Source organism: Mesoplodon mirus (genome assembly GCF_964341445.2).
Source record: "Mesoplodon mirus genome assembly, chromosome: 5".
NCBI classification, from domain to species: domain Eukaryota; kingdom Metazoa; phylum Chordata; class Mammalia; order Artiodactyla; family Ziphiidae; genus Mesoplodon; species Mesoplodon mirus.
Window position 1 is genome coordinate 152,836,807 of NC_138980.1, and position 22,608 is coordinate 152,859,414.

The window sequence follows — 22,608 nt, forward strand, 5'->3', positions numbered from 1 at the left end:
AACTTCATTAAAATTAAAAACTTCTGCTCTGTGAAACACAATGTCTAGAGGATGAGAAAACAAGCCACAGATAATAAAATATTTTCAAAAGACACATCTGATAAAGGATTGTTATCCAAAATAAATAAAGAACTCTTAAAACTCAATAATAAGAAAACAAACAACTCAATTGAAAATGAGCCAAAGATCTTAACAGATACCTCACCAAAGAAGATATACAGATGGCAAATAAACATGTGAGAAGATGCTCCATATCATATGTCATCAGGGAAATGCAAATTACAACAACAAGATACCACTATGCACCTATCAGAATGGCCAAAATATGGAACACTGACAACATCAAATGCTAACAAGAATGTGGAGCAAAAGGAACTCTCATACATTCATGGTGGGAATGCAAAATGATACAGTCCACAGTTCGGTGGTTTCTTACAAAACTAAACATGCTCTTACCACATGATCAAGCGATCACACTCTTGGGTATTTACCCAAAAGAGCTGAAAACTTATGTCCACCCTAAAACCTGGATGTTTATAGCAGCTTTATTGATAATTACCAAAGCTTGGAAGCAGCCAAGATGTCCTTCAGTAGGTGAACAGATAAATTGTGGTCCATCCAGACAATGGAATATTATTCAGTGCTAAAAAGAAATGAGCTATCAAGCCATGAAAAGACATGGAGGGAACTTAGATTCATATTACTAACTGAAAGAAGCCAATATATTAAGGCTACATAATGTATGATTCCAACTATATGACATTCTGGAAAAGGCAAAACTATAAAGAATATAAAAAGATCAGTGGTTGCCAGAGGTTGGAGATGGGGGGAGGAGATGAATAAACAGAGCACAGAGGAATTTTAAGGCAGTGAAAATACTCTGTATGATACCATAATGATGGATATATGTTAGTATACATTTGTCCAAACCCATAGAACATAAAACACTATAAGTGAACCATAATGTAAACTATGGATTTGGGGCAATTATGAAGTGTCAACAGGTTCATCAATTGTAACAAATATACCACTCCAATGGGGGATGTTGATAATTGGGGGGTGGGGGGCTACATGTGTGTGGGACCAGAGGGCATATGGGAAATCTCTGTACCTTCCCCCCAATTTTGCTGTGAACCTTAAACTACTCAAAAAATAATCTTAATTTAAAAAAAGGAAAATAGAAAAAAAGAAAAAAAACACAATCCTAGTTCTGCCTTATTTTAGATAAGTTCTTTAACTTTTACAAGTCCCAGTGTCTTCATGTGTAAAATAAGTATAATAATAATTTCTACCTCCTCGAGTCAGTATGAGGAATAAATGAGAGGGCGTCAAGAACGTGTTTGGCACGGTGGTCAAGAATTGGAATGTGGCCACTTCTTTTAGAAGCAAAGAGTATACAAACGATCTTTCTACATTATTGTGTTGGTTCTTCCACTGGACTGGGTGAGGAAGGGTGAAAGGGCTGAATTGCTGTTGCCTTGTCAGATGAGACCAGGCTACGTTTCATGAAGAGGGCCAAGATGGGAGCAGGACACAACCAAGGGTTTGGTCCACCCTTGGTCTTATGTACCACGTCTGAGTGTTCAGAGTCAAGGTCATCATGTCTTCAGAGCACCAACCTCACCCCTCAGGCCCACCTCCCTCCTAAAGCTCTGCATTGACCATCTGCCTAGGGTTGTAGCCCATGAAGCTTCTCCCCACCCTGGCCCAAAGCAGAAAGGCAGTCCCACGAGAGCATCCCACCCACTGGGCAACCACTTACCCACATCAGCCCCGCTGAGTGCCTTCCCCAGTGGCCAGGGCCTCAAGTCCATTCTCTTCCCATTAACAGTGAGTGACTGTACACAGCCTTGAAAGCCTCGGTTTGTCCCTGTTGCTCTCACCAACCAGTAAGCACGGGGAGCCCCACCAAGATAGAGAGGCGTCCGGAAGGTAATTTTATTGTACTGGCCCTTTAAGAAAGATGGAAACAGTAACTCACTACACAAAGTCAAAAGCTAAAACACAACAGATTTTCATGAGGGACATGGTTCAGATGAAATTTATAGCGCCAGTGTTTTCTTCCATCTGTATTTAAGTCGCTGTCCTACTGGAAAATTAAACCCACGGTTACCATAGAAAACTCAAGAGAGCTTCTCAGAGGGCTGTCTTTCGAGAAGGGATGATTTTGAAACCTAGAAGGGAAGGGAAGGTGGGTTGGAGCCAAGATCAACCCAACAGTCAGTGTACCATGATGGGCAACCAAAAAAAAACTTTCTCTTTCCAGTCCTGACACCAATGTACTGTGTATCTTGGATGGGTCATAGGGCTATTCTGTGTCTTAAAAGGTGATAATACTAATTTTGTGTATACGTGGGCTAACGTTTACCATTTTACGGTCCTAGTCACCTTTATACTATATCCTGCAAGAGGCATTTGTCAGGGAGAGGGAAATTGCCAAGACTGAGTTGCAAAATATTTTGAAATTTGCTCATGGATACAATTTTTTTAAAGTGTTATTACAGCTAGGTAGGGACATTTCCAATCTTAGACTAAACCACAACCTGGATTGTAGACTTTGAGGTTACAAAATACAGAGCTGAACATTAGGTGGGTCAGAATTAAGGTGCTCTTGGTTATTTGTTATTTTTATGGCAGAAATATCTCATTTGCTTGGATTAAAGGGTATAGAAGGAGGTTGGGAAAAGGTATGCTGCCAGAAGTTATAAAATGTCTAGAATGTAAGCCACTGAAATGTAATCTTTACCCTTTATCCTTTTGTTATCAATAAGTAAAACATCTGATCATTGCTTTATCTTTTCTAATGAATAGATAAGAATCATTTGTAAATAGTATATTAAATATGAGCTAGGCAGCTTTAAATTATTTACAGTGGATTTTAAGAATTAATTACTTGCCAGCCACTGGCATATAGCTTTCGTTAGATGAACTGAGTGCCCTGTTGGCTTATTTCACCAAGATCCTCAGGATTTACTTCTTCTGGATCCCTTCCTCACCCTTCTGGCCCTATTCCCTGATCCAGGACCACAGCAGGAGCCCAACAGCTAAATCCTTTTCTCCTTTTTTGGAACATTAAGTGCATCAGAGGGGTGGGTAGCTCCTCTGAATCTCCCTTCACAACATCCCAGGCAATAGTCTTTGAGCCTAGCCTTTACCTTCCTCTAATGAGGGTTGTCTTTGGGCCTCTGGAGGCTGCTTTGCCTGCCTATGCAGAGAACTGGTGGTATCCTGGAGTTTGCAGTCCCCTGGCACAGCCCTTAACAAGTTTTAATGGGTGCTTAAGTGTGAAAGTCCAATTCCCTTGCTTTGGGTTGGCATCACTCCGTGGTACTACTTACACTCCAGAGCTCCCCTGTGGGATCAGGCTATAACCAGACCCTGACGAACTTTGCCTGAGATCTCGCTCTTACTGACTTCTGCCCCTCCCCCGTTCACCTTAATCCCCTCTCTTACAGGTTTCCTATGGGATCCCTTTCTTAGTGCATCATTTGCATAAGCCTCCTCATCTCAGGTCTGTTTTGGGGGAACCCTGACTTAAGACAGAGTCACTATCTCTTGAGACAGTTTTCTCAAACATTCCACATCTGCGGTCCTGCTTATACAACTTGCTTAGCAAGTCTTGGTAGTCGAGAGGCAGATGTTGCCCTGAGTATCCACAAAATTATATGCTTTTTGTAATTAATGCTTACATGCATTAAAATCATATACTCTGAAGGCAATCCTCTTCAAGGATTAGAGTCCCTGTTAGGGTACGGCAAACCACACACATAGGCACCAGAATAGAATAGGATTATCACCTCCATTTTCCTAGATGCTATGCCTCTATTAATGCAGCCTATAATTTCTTTAGCTTGTTGTTATCACATGGCCCTATTTATTAACCTTTATTGAATTTCCTGGTTTTAAACCATAGGACATTTACACATGTGTTACTTCTGTTACAGCTTCTCCACCTGTATTCATGCTAGTATTTTGGACCCAAGTTCAAAGTTTCTTTATTCCTGTCAAATTTAATTTTAACCATAGTAGGCCTATTGTTCTGGCATTTATGTGATTCTGCAGTGCATTTATCCCATCTTTCCCTTCCTTAGAAATATATGCATATCTGCATAAATGATCTTCCTGGATTCACATTCACTATATTTGGATTCTTGTTCTTTTGGAACCACTGGGATTCAAATGAGTGAGATTTATTTTTTCTATTCTTTTTTTTTTTAATCAGCAAGTCATGACCCTTAATATAACATGTCTTGTCAGCAAAGAATAGTGAAGAGCCCAGGCAAGGAGAAAGCTATACACATATACACAAAGGCTTTCTTGCTACTTTTTTCCTCAGAGAATACAGATACCTGCCTGATTAGAATTACAGGCTCGGTTCCTTGGCAGGTTGCTAATCCCAACTGTTTATTCTAAACACAGTCCTAAAATTGCTCAGAGCATGACAAATATGTGAATACCTAGGTGATTTGCTGAGTAGCCCAACAGTTACGCTGCTTTACCACTTCCTATAATCATGGCCCCAAAAAGGTGGATGAATGGATTACTCCTGAATATTGAACCAACTGAACCTTTCAGGACGATTTTCTTTTTTTTTTTTTCTTTCTTTTTTCTTTTTTGCGGTACACGGGCCTCTCACTGTTGTGGCCTCTCCCGTTGCGGAGCACAGGCTCTGGACGCACAGGCTCAGTGGCCATGGCTCACGGGCCCAGCTGTTCTACGGCATGTGGGATCTTCCCGGACCAGGGCACAAACCTGTGTCCCCTGCATCGGCAGGCGGACTCTCAACCACTGCGCCACCAGGGAAGCCCTGGGACGATTTTCTAAAGCCACAGGATTGCAACACCTCTGCCTTATAAGCAAGCTTTGTGCTTGGCACTAATAATGCCTTCAATTCCTCCACTATGGGCCTTCCTCCACCCCCTGACATTGATGTCCTTGTAGAAAGAGAACATGTCCCCGGGCACAGAGCCTACTGCACGTCCCTGTGCACCCAGGGCTATGATGCTGGCAAAGTCATCCTCCTCCTCGGTAGATGTGGGATGGACACGTGCCCTGAAAGCCCACCTAGGGTGGAAAGCTGGCAGGGGCACATCAGAGCCAGGTTGCATGGGTTTGCCATGAAAAGCAGCCCATCTGCCAGGGCTGCCAGCTCTCTGCAGTGGGACCCTGCCAGGGTGCTTGTGGTACATGCTGGGCAGGGGGGCAGGGAGTGAGGCTCGCACTCACCTGGGACTGGCCTGTCACCGGGGTGCCATTGTTCAGCTGCAGCAGCCCATTCAGCCCATCTCTGTAGAGCGTAACCGTGTGCCAGCCCCCTAGTTTGATTTTGGTTTCACTTACGATGATGGCAAGCCCAGTTCCACAGTTAAACCTGGTGGGGGAAGAAAAGAAAAGGAAAATTCTTAGATCAACCAGTTCATTATGTTTTCAGACTCCATGGACATCACTTCCAGGGTAATGGCTTCTTTGAGAGCCAGTCCGTTCAGAGTTAGGTTTACAAATATCAAGAGCTGTTTAAATCTACACACGGAGGAGCTAGATGCCTCCTTCCCTGGGACCTCCTCAGCCTGGTTGTCTTTAATCTGCCCATAGAACCTTTCAGTGTGGAGTCTCCTTTAACCCCATTTTCTCTGCAGCTTAGAGAATCCTGGGCAACTAAGATCTTCCCTCTCCTTCTCAGCAATGACCAGATGCTGAACATGGACTCAAGGTGCAGAGGATTAGAGCTTGAACCATTCTGCTTCCAGGGGTTTCTCTGGGGACTTCGCACAGCTCCGAAATGATGCTCAGTGATGTTAATAAAATGTAAAAAAAAGAAAAAAAAAAAAGAAACCAAGTCTTCACACTCGTCTTGACAAGCTGGCCAGCACTGTCATCTGTGTTCAGCTGGGCCTGAGTGCAGGGATGGTTTCCATGGGAGTCTCCAGCTCAGAGGGCATGTGGGTGGAGAACGAGCATTCTCAGACAGTTGCATTATTCTTGTTTTTTTTCCCAACCTCCGTATGGCCTGGGGTGCCCTCTGGTCACTATGCGTGACATGTAGGATTCTGACCTTTTCCAGCCAACCTCCAAGCGGCCACCATGCCATGTCACCATGGGTTCTGAGACTGCCGGTGGGGAAGGAAGCGTGGTGGGTGTTGTCCTTATCAGGATGTGCACTAACTGCAACCCACTTCTCATGGCCTCCCTTTGTCTCCGGATCGTCAGTGGAGTGGAATGGGGTGGAGAGGTGTTGCAAAACAGGCTCACGTAGAGGGGGGCAGCTCAGAATCACGCAGTAGGAGTTGCAGAGATGGAGAGGTGCTACCAGCAAATAACCAGCGGGGCTAGTGGGAGTCGATCAGATCCTCCAAGGGTTAGATCCGCATAAGGTTAGCCCAGATCCTGCTGGCTGACCTCAATCTCCCATCAAGCAACGCATTTAGCAAAGGATGTGGGGACGGGGGTGGGGGCATTTTCTACCCCACGTGAGATGCTTGACAGTCTTATCCTTCTTAACCAAAAGTAATTTTTGTGCTAAAATAGTCAAAAGACAATCATGGTTGGTGCTTACTCAATGCTTTTGCTATGGGTCAGGCACGGCTCTAAGTACTCTTATGTTTTCATGCATTTAATGCTCACAGTAGTCCTGCAGGAAACATGGGCTCGGAGAGGTTAAGTCATTTGCTGACGGTCAGGCCGCAGGAGAATAGTGTCCTCAGGATCTTAATCAGTGAGCCATGGAGAAGCACCCAGCTGATCCCCATTGGTTGTCCTCAAATAGGTGCCGTGTGCACCTCCATGAGGGTGGTTAAAACACTCGCACATCCACAGAACTCTGCATGCAGAAAACCACACATAAACCAATGGTGGCTTCCAAGGTGCGTTGGGACACAAATGATCAGGGCAGAGGAGGTAAGTCAAATAGTCCACCACAGCCCTGAGGAAAGACAAGGATGGGGTCTGAGGCTCTGGAAACCCTTAGGAGGCTATGGGCTCCTCTCTGGGCTCCACGCTGTCAGCCGTATCTACCGCAGGGGACAAGGAGGAAGTCCCAGCCTTCTTCCCATCGCATCCACCAAAGCTCCAGGAGAGAAAGGACTCGATCGCTTTGGCTCACCGCCACATTCCCAGGCGCTGCAGCAGTGCCTGGTACACTGTGGCGGCTCAAGAAACATTTGCTGTTGAATGAATAAATGATTACAAGGTTCTACACTCAAATTCGAGGGGTAACCCTGCAATCCTGATACCCAGGATTTAGTAAACTGGTCCACGCTCATCTTATACACACTGTTCCTTTATTTACAGGGATCCATTGTGTATAGATTTTGTTCACACTATAAAAAGGAAAACATAACGTAGGGTAGTATTAAAAATCTGAGGGTTTTTTGGCAGGAGTTACCTGAACTGGAGTGAGCGCTGGATGACAGCCAGGGACATGAAATCCCCCCTCCCATGCTCATTCTCCCCGCAGTAGAGCAGTAAGCCATCCTCCGTCTCTGCCTGTTATTATAGGAACGAAAGCCACACGAACAATGAGCACTTCTTCTTCCATAAAGGGCCACCTGGAAACACTCATGAATACGAAACTTGAGCATCTCCACTGCGTTCCTATTTACAAGCATGTGGACTCCAATTACTTCCCAGGTACCTAGTCCCAGTTCACTTTCAATAAACAGAGGGCAGCGGTATAAACAGGGTGTGAGGAATTTTGCAGTGACGTGAGAGGAAGGTGGCCCCATATCTGACCCACTCGTTACTTGGCTTCATGGATCTACCAGCAGAGGCTCTGGGAAACCATGTGCACAAAGACCGCAGTCACACAGGGGCTGCTCTCATGCTCATCAAACTCTATGCTCACCAAAGAGCATTTTAGTTTTTCCTTTTTTTTTTTTAATTTCCCATGTAAATTTGCTTCTTTCCTTCCATTAGGAGAACATGACAATACAAACAGCCCATGGACTTGTTTAGTTTTCACCCATGTTGTCTGTCCTAGACTGGGACAGATCATCTTTTGGACCATCAACACTTTGACCGTGACCTGAAGGGGACTTGTTTCCATATCTCCAAACCTTTTCCTGTCATCTGAGATACCCAAAAGAATCACTTTAAGCTGAAGGCAATGAATTCTGATCCACAGCTGATTCAGATCAGAGAGCATCTATTGGGCCCTCACTGTGTGCCAGGGTTGCATATAGTCATTTTTCTATCTGTTCAGTTACAGTCATAATAATGAATGTTGTTTGGGCTTCCTTTAGAAGGAATTTGGGGCTGGAGAATGCATTTATACCTTCTGAAATCCTGGCCTGAGAAGTGTCACTATTATGAGTGTTGACCGAAAAAAAAATTGCCCAACCTAAAAGTTGAGAATTATGTTTTATTTGGTGGACTTGCTGAGGACTTTAGCCTGGGGAACAGTCCCTTAGAGCTATTGGGCTTAAGTCCTCAGCAAATTTGCTGAATAAAACATAACTCTCAACTTTTAGGTTGTGCATTTTTTTTTCAGTCAACACGAGCAACATGTGTGGGACCCAAATATTCTTCCTGGGAACCTTCAGGCCAACCATTTCCATAGTTCAGTAACATACAGAACCCACCCTCCCTTTGCTGCCGCCCTTGAGTGTGTAAGTGTGCCCATCGTTCTCACTAACCTGTGAATGGGTTTACCCCCTGCTTCCTCTCCCCTCTCCTCCCCCCTTTGATGTAGCACACTGCTGTGTTACGGTGTCCAGTAAGCACTCATCAAAGGATTAATCCTTCTTACCCTAAATTCAAGAGTAATTTGAAATGCCTGGTAAGAGTTCTTCAGAGGTTCAAAGGTTACATAGGAGTGGCCAAAGAACTGAGGATACTGTATAACGATATCTGAAAAGAGAAAAAGACAAAATAAAAGCATGCTGTTTCCTCACTTCAAATGCAAAAAATCAGTACACACCATTGCCTGGATGTTATTAAGTAAAAACCCCTGACAGTCTGTTAAACCTAGCTTACCGTCTTCTTCACTCTACTCTTTACCCCCAGGATTCTCATTCCTGGGGACTTTGAGTTTCTGAAATTCTTAGGGAGAAACTGGGTCTTTGGAGATGGTTACTTGCCACCCTAAAGAGAAATCAATGGCTTTAAGGCCACTGACACCTGCTTTCTAGCTGAACATCTGTGTAATATAAGTTGGCTCAATTATTATCCTTCTTAACCTTCACACACATGTTTCTGCTGCATTTTCTTAGTAGAGGTGTGATAAAAGTAAACCCACCCCTTAGATGCCATCAGGATGACTTATTAATTGCTCCAAAAGGACTACATGTTTGGCAGATATAAGAATAGGGCTGCTATCTAACTAGAAGCAATGGAAGTTGCCTCACATTTGCCCTGTGTAGCTAACTAGCTAATTTAGTGATTAAAACATGGGAGAAGGGGCTTATCTTAGAAAAAGGACTTGAAGGAACCACGTGTGGATGCAAACCTGCCCTCTGGCTCCCAGTAGGGCCAACCCACCACCATGTTCCCCACGCCACCCCCCAAGGGCCTACCTTCTGAGCAGCTCTCACCACCTTTGCCCAGGTTGCAGTGGCATCGAGAGCCCCCCCAGGTGTAGTCATTGACACAAAAGCTGCCAGCAGAGCAGAGAATTTCATCACAAGACACGTCAAAAAGCCTTGGCATCATAGCCGCACCATTCTTCCCTTTCCTCTCCACTGGAGCGGGCTGAGGAGCCACCTCAGTCATGGGGCGAGATGCTGGAGTAGCGGGGACAAGCCTAGAAATGGTTATTGGGTTCGATCTGGGCGCCATCTTGGATTCCACCCAAAATTTCTTATTCCCTTCTTTGATAGCAGGAAGCGGTTTAACCTAAAGACAGAGAAGGAAAAGAAGTTCAGGATTAACACAGAGCACAGTAACTAGACTGCCTTATTTATAGCTGACGCCTAATACTTGAAAATATAGTCAATTTTGATATTTACCAAAACCTTGGGCTGTACAGAGGGCAAATAGTACTGACTCCAGTTTATGGAGAAAGAACTTGAGGCTCAAGGATTTTAAGTACCTTCTCCTGTGTTACTCAGAAAATCAGTGCTAAAGCTGATATTATGTGATTTATTATTATTACAATATCACAAAGATGCATTTACCTTGTCAAGGAATTGTTCATTTCCTGATAAAAACTGAGTTTATAAAATTTCACTTGGTGGGAATCTAAATATGTTTTTGCCAGATTGTGAAGTCAGCAGGCAGGAGCTGACTACAGAACATCAGCATGGTTGGTACTTAGTTACTATTAATTTATGATCACCTGGTGCCTAATCGTCAGAGGGAATAAACGTGTTAAAAGCAAATGAGCCAAGTTAAGTAAGTTTTAAGTAAAATGTTAGTGGTCCATTGACTAAATCACCTTGTTCAGCAAGGAAACAAAAACACCCAGGTTTTAAAGCAGTACTTTTCTTTACCTCCTCAAAGGAAATATCCAAATCTAAGTCATCTTCATATGTGTCATCATCCTCGCTGACTTCTGTGTCGGTTATATAATGGGGTCCATAGCTCCCACTTCCTGATTCCTCGGGGCCTTCACAGAGAAAAGCAGCACACCGCAGTCAACACGTGCCTTCACTCCCTTTTTTATGCTAACGCAGCCACATACAGAGCTGTGATGAATGGATGGAGATGTATCGGAAATACACAAGGAATTGAACACAAAAGAGGAAGCAGCACTGAGCAAAAAATATGAAAAACATTTCATCTCATAAGTAATCAAGGAAATGCCTGTTAGGGCTTCCCTGGTGGCTCAGTGGTTGAGAGTCTGCCTGCCGATGCAGGGGACACGGGTTCGTGCCCCGGTCCGGGAAGATCCCACATGCCGCGAAGCGGCTGGGCCCGTGAGCCATGGCCGCTGGGCCTGCGTGTCTGGAGCCTGTGCTCCGCAACGGGAGAGGCCACAACAGTGAGAGGCCTGCGTACCACAAAAAGAATAAAATAAAACAAGGAAATGCCTGTTAAAACCAGAAAGAGCTGCTGCCATTTTATACTGACAAGACTGGCAAATACAAAAGTTGGGCAATAAAAAATATTACCAAGGATGGGATCAGTGCAGACTCACACTCTGATGTTAGGTGTGTAAACCGGTACATCCCCTTTGCAAAACACTTAGAAATATTTAATGAAGTAGAATATGTTCATACCTTTTGACGCAGCAATGTCACCCCAACTTACAAAATCTGGAGAAACTTTTCCACATGTGCAAAGAGACATGTGCATAACACGTTCATAGCATCAGAATTTGTAATTGTAAAAAAACCCAACTTTGCTATTTTTATAATATCAAGTAATACCCCAAAAATCTATCAACAGATAATGGATAAATGAATTATAGTATATCTATGGAATGGGATACTATGTAACACAGGAAATGAATAAATGGATATTTAATGAATCAACATGGTTTAATCTCACAAGATTTCATGCAAAAAATGCAAGTTGCACAGGAGCATATCCAGTTTGATGCCATTTATATAAAAGTCAACAGGAAGAAAAACTATATATTATTTAAGTATATATATATATACAGTTGTCCCTCTTCCCTTGGCATCTGAGGGGTGGTTTTGGTGCAGGACCCCCTCAGATACCAAAATCTCCACATGATCAAGTTCCTTATATAACATGGCAGAGTACAGTCGGTCCTTGGTATCTGCGGATTCTGCATCCACGGATTCAACCAACCACGGATCAATATGGATGGCCAACTATATTCAAACTCTTAAGAAAAGTAAGGCAAGGACCAAAAATACATGGGAAAGGTTAGAAGAGGGATATGAATGAGGTGTGACACACAGGGGCCTTTGATAGTACTCTATAATATTCTATTTCTTAAGATAGATGCTGGGTACCCATAAGTGTTCATATTATTTTTATATATTATATAAAAACATAAAAGTAATATCACATATATAAAAAAGTATATATATATATATATATATATACTTTTGATGTATGAGATATTTCATTAAAAGTTCTTCAAAATAAGAAAGAGACATTATACTAGAGCAAACACTCCCACACCCAGAAAAAAAAAAAAGTGTCCCTGGGTGGCATCTTGGAGGTCAACCATTTCCAAACCTCTTAGCAGGACAACAGGATCTTTCAGAACTGGAAGGTGGGCTGAGAAAAACTCATAGGGGACAATACAGGGTATTGTTCTTTGGGGATGGTCAGATGAACAATTTTATTCAGTTGTCATCCACAAAGTCTACTGATCCACAGCAGTCCTGACTTAGGCTAGACACAGGAAGCCCTACCTACAGGATCTGAGAGTCTTTCAAAGTGCTGCTCCATAGTGCCCCCATTTCCTCCTGGTGGCTTTGGGTAGGCACAGGTACCAGCTGTCTTCTCTAATCCAGTCACAACCAGACACCAGGCTTTACGGCTGTAACAACTCTGGCAACAGAAACTGACTTTTGTAGGTCATTGATGCCCATTAGTTATTGAATGATTAGTTAAAAAAAGAAAAAAATGACATTAAAAACATAAATTGAACTTAAAGACAATTCTGCTTTCAGAATAAGCTAAGCCAAACACCTTTCTCACAAAAGCAAACTCACCCTCTTCTAAGCAAAGAGCAAGCAGATTGAACACGAAACTAAAGGAAATGTCAGAAAGGGAGTGTGGGATGCCTGCTCAGTGGGCACGCTGCTGACTGGATATCTCCTCCTGCACCAGGAAGAGGGAGACGTGGTCGGCAGGTGATCCAAAGGCATCAGAAAAGGTCCTGTTCTCAGGTATCAGGCACATCTTGGTGGAGGTGTTCTCACCACCTCCACACCAATTCCTCAGTTTTATTTAAAATAGCCCACATGTCAGCTGAAAATCCAAGCCTGTTGATGTCAGATTTATACCTGGATGCAAATTCTCTTAAGCCACCTGCATCCAGCCAGCACAGCTGTGTGCCAGATGTCTTCACACAAAAAGCCAGAGGCCCTTGAAAACAGCTTCCCTGCACATTCTAGCCATTCTTGTACTATTCTCATCATGTCAAGATTCTCTGCATTTCATCTTATAATACTCTATCTGGAAAAAAAATCTTCAAAGACCTCAACTGCCAACAAGATGGATGTCCATGCTCCTTGGTCGAGAATCCCAATGATCACAGCTCCTCTTTTCCCTCCCTTCTCCTATCACTACTGCCTATTGAAACCTACTGCCTCTCTCCTACTGACAGGTACTGTTGTTTGCTTCATATCATACATTTCTAAACTTTACAATAATCCTGAAAGGTAAGTGTAGTAAATTTCATTTGGTAGACAAGAAACTGAAGTCAGGGAAGTTAAGTCGTTTGATCAAGATGAAAGCCTTTGTAACTGGCCAAGCCTAACTCAAAACCAAGTTTGTCTGGTTGCTGCTTTCCCAGTGCCTGTAGGAGAAGAAATCACTGTGGAGAGAGGAAGAGCCTGGGATTTAGAAAATTAACATTTATTGCTCATTTTTACTGTACCAAGAGCTTTTCATAGATTGTTTCTATTAATTCTCATAAAATCCTGTGAAATTGGTATTACTACTCCCATTTTACCATGTGAAGGTATAAACTGAAAAAGATTAAATAACTTGCTCAAAGGCACACAGACAATAAACAGCAGCACTAGATTTATCCTTGGTCTCTTTTTTGATTACATCATGCCACCTATAATCGGACTCCAAATCATGGTTTTGACCCTTTTTTTCCCCTCTTCCAAAGTCTTAATGGCCAAACTGGTTTACCAGTTGACCTGTGAACACGTCTTGTGTTTTCCTACCCCAAGACTTTGGTTAATGCTCTTGTCCACATCACCTTCCTTTTCCCTCTTGTGTGCCTTTATACATAGTCTACCCATCCTTCCAGCTGCACGCATTCTGTGGAGACAGCTGAATGTGTATCATCCAAAGACCAAAATCAAGTGATATTTTAAAAAGAGAACAACAGACTCTTCTGGAAAAAAAATGGTGACTCCAGAAAAGATGGAGCAGCCAAGGCCTGTAGGACATTCTTCCAACTCCTCCTGGATGGTGCCATCCACCCACGAATATATGTCCCTAATCATGAGCTCAGAATAAGCTTCCACAATTTGTTGAACTCAATGGATATTTAAGATGGTTTTTACATCTTCTGGACTCCTGGTCTCGGAATGTTGCCCTTGTGTTTCTCAACTCAATTGTGAACCCCTGAGGGCAGGAACCATATTTTAGACTTCTTGATATGCCTCCCCATCCTCCATTTAACCAATACTTCACATGCTCACCAACAGCCAAGGCTTTCACCAGGCACGGGAGATACTACCACAGTGCTGCACTATGGTGGGACTTTGTCCTGTCCTGGCCCAGCTGGTCAGGCCTGTTTAAGTGGTGGAATACTGGGGACAAATCGTTGTATGGTGAGACTTTGTCCCCAAATCCGAAGACATTCTCCCCAAACTGCCACCATCCCTGTCTCTTTCCCCAACTCAGAGCAAGAAATTTAGAGCTGGAAGAGGACTTAAACACCATCCAGTCCAAAAGTCTCATTTCATAAATGTGGAAACTCAGGCCACAGAAGAGAAGTGACTTAAAACCAAGGTCATGCATCTCATTAGTGGAAAATTCAGGACCAGAACCAAACCATATGACCCTTAGTTCAATACGCAAAATAACATACACATGTTTTGACACCGAGTATCTAATATACTTTAGCCAGAAGGGTATAGAAGAACCAGGGGTTGGAGTGTGGGTAACTGAGTTCTCGTCCTGTCCTTTAACCCACCCTAGGAAGTCTACCTTGAAGGAAACTCTTAGAGGAAAGGACCACAAATGCATTGCTTCGGCTATGAAATGGTACCATGATGAGAATGGAAATGACTCTACCTTCTCTGCTCATTTTGACAAGTAAAATAAGACATATATTGTTCAATGAATAAGGTTCTTTGGGTCTTATAATCATTGCTTCTGTTTGATACTGCATATAACCTATCTCTTTGAAGCCCGAGGTTACTGCTCAGTTTGGGGAAACAAAGGGTATGAGATAAGGGTAGGATAAGAATATGGAATTAGAAGGACTTAGAGTCAAAGACATCTTGACTTTTGTAGAAAGGCCTTGGTGATCAGCTAGCACAAGTCCACTTTACAGAGGAGTAAACTGAGGCTCAGAGAGACCATGCGACTAGCCCACAGAGACAGTTCAGTGGCAGAGCTGGTCTAGAATTCTGGACTCCTGATGCTGCACTCCAATACTCTTTGCAGCATCTCTTCCTGTTTCTCATAATTATCCAGGCTAATTGTCATTTCCCATTTTTAACAGGAAGGAAATGAGCAGAGAGAGGACCAGACACAGTATGGTGTGAAGACATCTGGAATGAAGTTCCCCACTCTTGTTTCCTGATGACCCCACCACCTCAGATCTCAAATCCATGGCTTCCCTGAAGATTTTACCAATGCTGTTTCTAAGTGAGCACAGAATGTACAGTCCAAGCCACTGATAAGAATTCTCCCAGTAGCCTGGGGTTATTATAATTAAAGTGCATAACTCATCTCTCTCTACTTGACACTTTGTAAATTAGGAAAAGAGAACATTAAAAAGGAGTCATTTATTTAGAACCAGAATAGTCAAACCATTAACTGAATACAAAACAACTTCAAGGGTTATTCCACTACAAGAAAAATTAATACAGAAAGGACAAATTTCTATTACTATATTACAGGATGACTTTTATTTAAAAAAAAAAAACCTGTATGCTTGGTTTTATTGAGGCATCACCGGTTTTCTATAAACAGTAAGTTTCTCTGATGTATCGTGGTAGAGTTGGAAATACCCCTAGTCATGGAAACCAAAAATTGGGAGAGAGATGGACACAAATGACTGTGTGACCTTGAATGAGTCATTTAATCTCACCGGTTCTCATGTTTTCTAATAAAACAAGGAACTGAACTGGATTTGATGACCTGCTGGCACTAACATTCTGCGACCCTAAAGTTTACACTTTTAATTCAGACACATTGCAAGCATCTGTTACTCCAAGCGAAGTTTGAAAAAGAAACAACTAGGGAATTTCACTTATGTGGATGAAAAAAGGAGTTAGTTCAGCATGGAAGTTACACGCCTTGGGGATTGTAACTTTGTGTTCAATAATATAAGCCTCCCAGAAGATGTGAGTTATCATTTATCAGAATTCATCTTCATTCATAAGGACCAGGTTGTATTTGGGTCTCTTAACAGCTCTTAGCAATGATGAGAGAGGAGCACTTATTCTTCACTCCTGAAGCTGCAATCATGAGAAGAGCTTCCTGAAATACTGTTGAATGCTCGTCCAACATTTTCATCTCCCTACAGAGGTAGAGACAGAAACTAGATGCTGAGTAGAAGCATTTGGTCCATATTTCTGAACTGAGTGAAGCTAATCTATCAAAGGACCTGGGGGAGGGAGGAGGAATTTGGGGCAAATTTGGTCTCTCCCACCTTCCCTCTCTACCACGACAAGTGGAAAGCAGTGACCTGGGCAGGCGTGTTCTCTCTGTAAACCCAAACTTTCCCTCAAGTGGGTTCCATAGCCTGGATTGGGCAAAAGGGAGTTTGCAAAAGGGAGCTTGTGCCTTAGAGTAAACTATGTTCTCTGATCTAGCCTTTATCATAAACAAGGACGAGGATGGCATTTGATTCTTTATCGTCTGAGTTTGTTGTCTTATTTCTCAGTTGGTTCAGAAAATGGACAAAGAGAAGAAGTGTTATTAGTTGAGTATCCTCAAAACCCCAACATCAGCCTTAGCAACAGGGACTCAGAGGCTCTGCAAGAATGCTGAATGGTTTCCTTTGCTCCTCCCTTTCCCACAGATAATCTGTCTGGTTCTTTTCTTTCCACCTGAGTGAAACTAAATCATCCTAGGGTACGTTTCTGTGGTGGTAGGGGTGGGATGGTTGGGAGAGAATGGTTCTAGAGAACCAGCTATAGGCAGATATGTTTGCTCTTTTCCATTCATCATGCTTCATGAAACCCTTACTTGACAACAGCCCAAGAATGGCACCCCAGGCACAAAATGACTTCTAGAGCCCCCACCTCAAAACTTCCCTGACTCCTTTACCTTTATGATCTTTATGCCTGCACACACAGGGGAAGCGTCAACTGCACAACCCCTGTGGAGTGTTGTCTTTTAAAGAACACAAACCAGTCAACCAAGCACAACCTGCTATAGCCTTCTCCCTTGGAGTCTCCCTTTCTAAAGATAATGGGGCTGTGGAAAGCTAAGCAGATGGCCAGAAACCAAGGTGTTAGGTACCTGCTTCTCTACTACCTGCTGATGGAGGAGATACATAGGCAAAGCATAATGCAAGAGGTGGCTGTGAACACAGCAGGACAACCTATGGCCATGTTTTCATCATGGTGTGCTGAAAATTTCAGGTGTGGACTCTTTGTAACTTCAGAGAATAATGAATACTAATTTGTTGACAACATTCTGTGGGGATACTCAGGACTTGAGGTGGAGTGGGCAGTGTACAATTTAGATAGGCAAGTAAAATATTTCTAAACAGCTGAAATAGTGGCTGGCAGGGTTTTGTATACAGCAGGCCCTCAGTGCGTATTACTTAGATAAGAGAGTGGGTGAATGACTGAATGTTCTCTATAAGAGCTAAATCTTCTTACAAGGTGCTCTGCACATGACAAATGCAAAAAAAAAAATGTTTGTTGAAAGACCCTAGCTTTAATCTGGTCACTGGCAATGCTGTAAGTGTCTAATCAGTCATTTTCACTGGGAGTTTAGTAGTAATTCTCAGGTAACTATTAATAAAGAAAACTACTGTCCATAGTGTCAGGAAGATAACAGGGCTTAAAAAGTGAGAGTTTACTCTCTCTCCACCCCACCCCTCTTTTTCTCTTTCTGCAAGATAATTTGACAGTATATACTAAGTGTTTGAGTTATTTGATTTTCTGATTCTACTACTAGGAATTTGTCCTAAGAAAATGGTCAGATATATAAAAACATTCATTATCATTTAAACATTACTTTAAGAAATTTAATGACATGTTCTATGTTCATGGGATGAATTTGTGTTTGGAAATATGGAGGTCATTGGCTCTCTTTACATGAGTGGTGGGATTGGAAGCAGATTGGAGTGAGTTGAAGAGTTAATAGGAGGTTGGGAAAAAAGTAGTAACCGTTAATGTAGACAACACAATAACTGTAGCCTGAAGGAAAGCAGAGAAATGAAATGGTAGATGGAAGGGTTGTGGGATCTAGGAAGTCTTTTCTGTGAGTGTGGAATACATGGTTGCATGCTGATGGGAATGATCTAGAAAAGCAGAGAGTAAAGGATGGATCATGTAGGAGAGATTGGGGGGCAGCAAACAAAAAAAGATGTATTTGGTGTGATCTACAATTGGCTTTGTATTGTACAGGACAGGGCTTGGTTCAGATCTTGCACTTGGGAATCAGGAGGTAGAATAGAGAGACTGAGATGAGAAAGAGAGAGGAGATGCAGCTCGCCAGTCGCTCACAATCCAGTGAGGAGGAAGACACATGTACCTACAACTGCAGGGCAAGATGACTGATGCTATTGTGAGAGTGAGCTCCAGTGTCTCTGTGGATTTTCTGTGCTCCTTAAAGTGGCTTCAGAGTGGAGCACCAACTGTGGTTCAGTTCTCTTGTAGGTATTCTGATTGGCAAATGGTTTAAACCAAAGACACTTACACCCTATCATCCCTCTTCTCTCCTCTGAGAAAAGGTGCTAGGAGAAAATAATTACCATCACGAAATTCTGTGTTTGATTACATGATTGTTCAGCAGTGAGAGTGAAACAAAAACATGATCGCAAAGCCTGAGAGAGTTTGTCCCTAACAGACCTTCAAGGATTTACTGAGAAGTATACTTCAGGAAGAAGGAAAGAGTAAGATGCAAAGGGTAGTGGACAGAGAAACTGTATGGATAAATCTAAACAAGCATTACTATAAAAATAAATAAATAAAAAGCCTAAACTTGTACCTATTAAACAAAGTGTAACAAAAATGCTGAAAAGTAACATGTAAGACAAGAAGGAATTGATTTGGATCGAAGCTGCTATGGTCCTTTTATTGTTTGTGAAGAGGGTAATAGATGTTTATTAGCTTTAGACCATAAAAGTTTGAAAGTTAACAATTTATGGGTAGTAAATAAAAGAATATATAATTTCATCCCAATGGAGAGGAAAGGGGACTAAGAAAATACAGTCAATTCTACAGAAGACAGGAAAGGAGCAAAGATAAAGACGCCCTCTCCAAGAAAATGGAAAAAGCAGAGTAAATAGTACAAAATAAGATGGTAGACATAAAAAAATGTCAACAATTATAATAACTATTAACATAATAAACTCACCAGTTAAAAGACAGTGCTTGTCAGATTGGAATTTTAAAAGTTAAGCATTAGGTTGTTTCCCAAAAGTACTTAAAACATAAGACACAGAGAGATCAAATGTTTAAAAAAAAAAAAGTAATAGATGTTTCAAGCAATAGCTAAAAGAAAGCTGATGGATCTGCATTATTATTGGACAACATAGACTTTAAGGGAAAAATGAAGTATTATTAATGACAACAATTCTTACTTAGTAATGAGTAAAGAAACCATCAGGAATACAAAATGTGTACATATCTAATATTACAACCTCATATATATATCAATAAAAAAATTGAGAGAGGTGCAGGGAGATACAATGGAAAATTTTAACATATCTCTCTCAGTAATTGTTAGATCAAGCTGATAATATAGAAGATTTGAACAATGATATTAAAAAGCTTGATCAAAAGGACATATATAAAACCCTAGACACCAAAATAAGAGGATGCATATTCTTTTCAAAAGTACATGGTGGGGGGGCTTCCCTGGTGGCACAGTGGTTGAGAATCTGCCTGCCAATGCAGGGGACACGGGTTCGAGCCCTGGTCTGGGAGGATCCCACATGCTGCGGAGCAACTGGGCCTGTGAGCCACAATTACTGAGCCTGAGCATCTGGAGCTTGTGTTCCGCAACAAGAGAGGTCGCAATAGTGAGAGGCCCGTGCACCACGATAAAGAGTGGCCCCCGCTGGCCGCAACTGGAGAGAGCCTTTGCACAGAAACAAAGACCCAACACAGCCAAAAATAAATAAATTAATTAATTTTAAAAAAAGTACATGGGAAAAGTGCATGAAAAGAAAATTGTAACTACAGAAAAAGAAAAGAAAATTCCACAGATTCCAAAAATTTAAAACAGACTTCTAAATATAAGAGCCTTGGGAATAAATCTAACAAAAGCTATGAAGGACTTTTATGAAAAAAATGTGAAAAGTCTATTAAAAGCCTTTGAAAAATATCCAAATGAACAGATGAGATATAGCCATGAAGTGGATGATTCTATATCACAGAGATACTAATTCTTCAAAAATTATTTATAAATTTAATATAATTCTAATTTTTAAAATTCAACATAAGTCTGTTTTTAAAATCCCTTCAGGTTTTTCACCATATTGGAAAACTGATTCTAAAACTTATATTGAAGAGCAAAGGGTCAAGAACAGACAATTTTGAAGAACAAAGTGCAGTAGAATTACCTACCAGATATCATGACTTTATAAAGTTGTAGAAACTAAGACAGTGTGGTATCCTATTTTATTTTATTTTATTTTATTTATTTGGCCGCACTGTGTGGCACGCAGGATCATAGTTCCATGACAAGGGATGGAACCCGTGTACCCTGCAGTGGAAGCATGGAGTCTTAACCACTGGACCACCAGGGAAGTCAGTGAGGTACTGATAAAGAAATAGACTGTAGAACTCGGGAACAGATTCACAGATGTATGGAGATCTGATACATCAGAAAGATGCTGTTGCAAATCAACAGGAGAAAAGATGAATAATTCAATAATTGGTGCTGGGGCAAGTGGTTGTCTGTATGGGAAAAAATATTAAATTAGTCTCCTACTTCTCCATGCCTAAAACTAAATCCTAGATACATTAAGATTCTAAATATGAAAAGCAGAATTTTCAAAATTTTAGAATAAAACAGAAGATTTTGCTTAATGACCCTGGGGAAAGGAAGTAGTTTCTAAAAAAACATACAGAAAGCATAAATTATAAAGAAAATTGAGATATTTAACTACATTAAAATATACTTTTATTCAATACTTGATATCATAAGTGATATCATCAGTGAAGTGAAGGATAAGCCACAGACTAGAAGATATTTGCAACACATTATTGGCTAAGGATAAGAATTTAACTCTACATATATTAATGCTTATTAATATTTATTTATATGTAAATGTACACTATGTATATAATTAAGTACATGTTTATTCCAATAAAAATAGGCAAAACATATAAAAAGTCATAAGATGACTAATAGTTATAAAATTATGTTTAACTTCACTAACAATAGAGAAATGCAAATCAAAGCAATAATGACATATTTTATATCCATCAGACTAACCATGTGACTAATACCAAGTGTCAGCAAGGACATACAGCAAGACGAGTTTTGAACACACTTCCAGGGGGAGTGAAGATAGCTACAATCACTTTGAGGAACAAATTTCTCAAAGGTGATGGAGCTGAAGATAGGCATGCACTACAACCTAGCAATTCCATTTGTAAGCACATACTCAGGGAAACATATATGAGATTGTTCATTGCAACAGTGTAATGGCAAAAAATTGGAACAATTTAAATATCCAACATCAAAATAATTGATGGATAAACTATGGCATATTTATACACCAGTGTCACTATACAGCAGTGACACTGCATGAAGTAGAACTTTACAATTTAATTTGCAAAAACATAATGCAGTGGAATAAAATCAGTCACAAAAGGATACTTGCCATGTCACTGCATTTATAAGAAATGTAAAAACAATCAAAACAACACCACATTGTTTTATATTGTATGTATATATATATATATATATACATGTAACATATAATGATTAAAATGTAGGGAAATCATAAACTCTAAATACAAATACCTCTCAGAAAGAAGGGAGAAGAATGGTGTGGGGAGGGGTACACAGGGGCTGCCCCAATATCTGTAATTTTTGTTTGTTTGGTAACACTGAAGAAAATACGGCAACTGTTAAGATTCGGCAAGAAAGCTTTGCCAGTGCCCTGAGTTGTGGCACTCGGGATCTTCATTGCGGCTTGAGGGATCATTAGTTACAGCATGTGGAATCTTTAGTTGCAGCATGCATGTGGGATCTAGTTCCCTGAGCAGGGATCGAACCTGCATTGGGAGCACAGAGTCTTAGCCAGTGGACCACCAGGGAAGTCATGGATCCAAAGGATTCCTGATATTTTTCACTCTGCTTGAAACTATCCATAATAAAAAGAAAGCAATGTAACAAAGCCTGAATTTTATTGGGAGATTGAAAATCCACACCTAAGATAATAAGGAACAAAACTGATACTGGAGAAACTTGAACCAGTGATTTGGAGATGAACCTGAGGAATTATCCCAGAATGCTGAGAAAAATGTCAAAGAGATTAAAAAATATATGAAAGAAAATAATAGATATGGATGTGGATATAGAGCACAAGGTCCAAACTGAGGGATTATGGGTGTTTCTTTGGTATTTACCAGAATAATGGGAACAGAAATGAGAATCAAAAACATAAAATAGGGGCTTCCCTGGTGGTGCAGTGGT

The 22,608-nt window shown here is 41.4% G+C and overlaps 1 protein-coding gene across 1 annotated transcript in view; it reads right to left on the reverse strand.

Moving 5' to 3' along the window:
- The window catches only part of EGFLAM (EGF like, fibronectin type III and laminin G domains), a 179,489-nt gene that overhangs the window by 41,837 nt on the left and 115,044 nt on the right, over nucleotides 1-22,608 (reverse strand). Inside the window, exons 8-13 of the mRNA XM_082623155.1 lie at nucleotides 10,425-10,540; nucleotides 9,510-9,828; nucleotides 8,744-8,844; nucleotides 7,382-7,482; nucleotides 5,227-5,371; nucleotides 1,763-1,952 (exon numbers count right to left, since the gene is read on the reverse strand). Of these exons, the coding sequence (XP_082479281.1) occupies nucleotides 1,763-1,952; nucleotides 5,227-5,371; nucleotides 7,382-7,482; nucleotides 8,744-8,844; nucleotides 9,510-9,828; nucleotides 10,425-10,540 (972 nt within the window). The remainder of the gene's footprint in view (nucleotides 1-1,762; nucleotides 1,953-5,226; nucleotides 5,372-7,381; nucleotides 7,483-8,743; nucleotides 8,845-9,509; nucleotides 9,829-10,424; nucleotides 10,541-22,608) is intronic.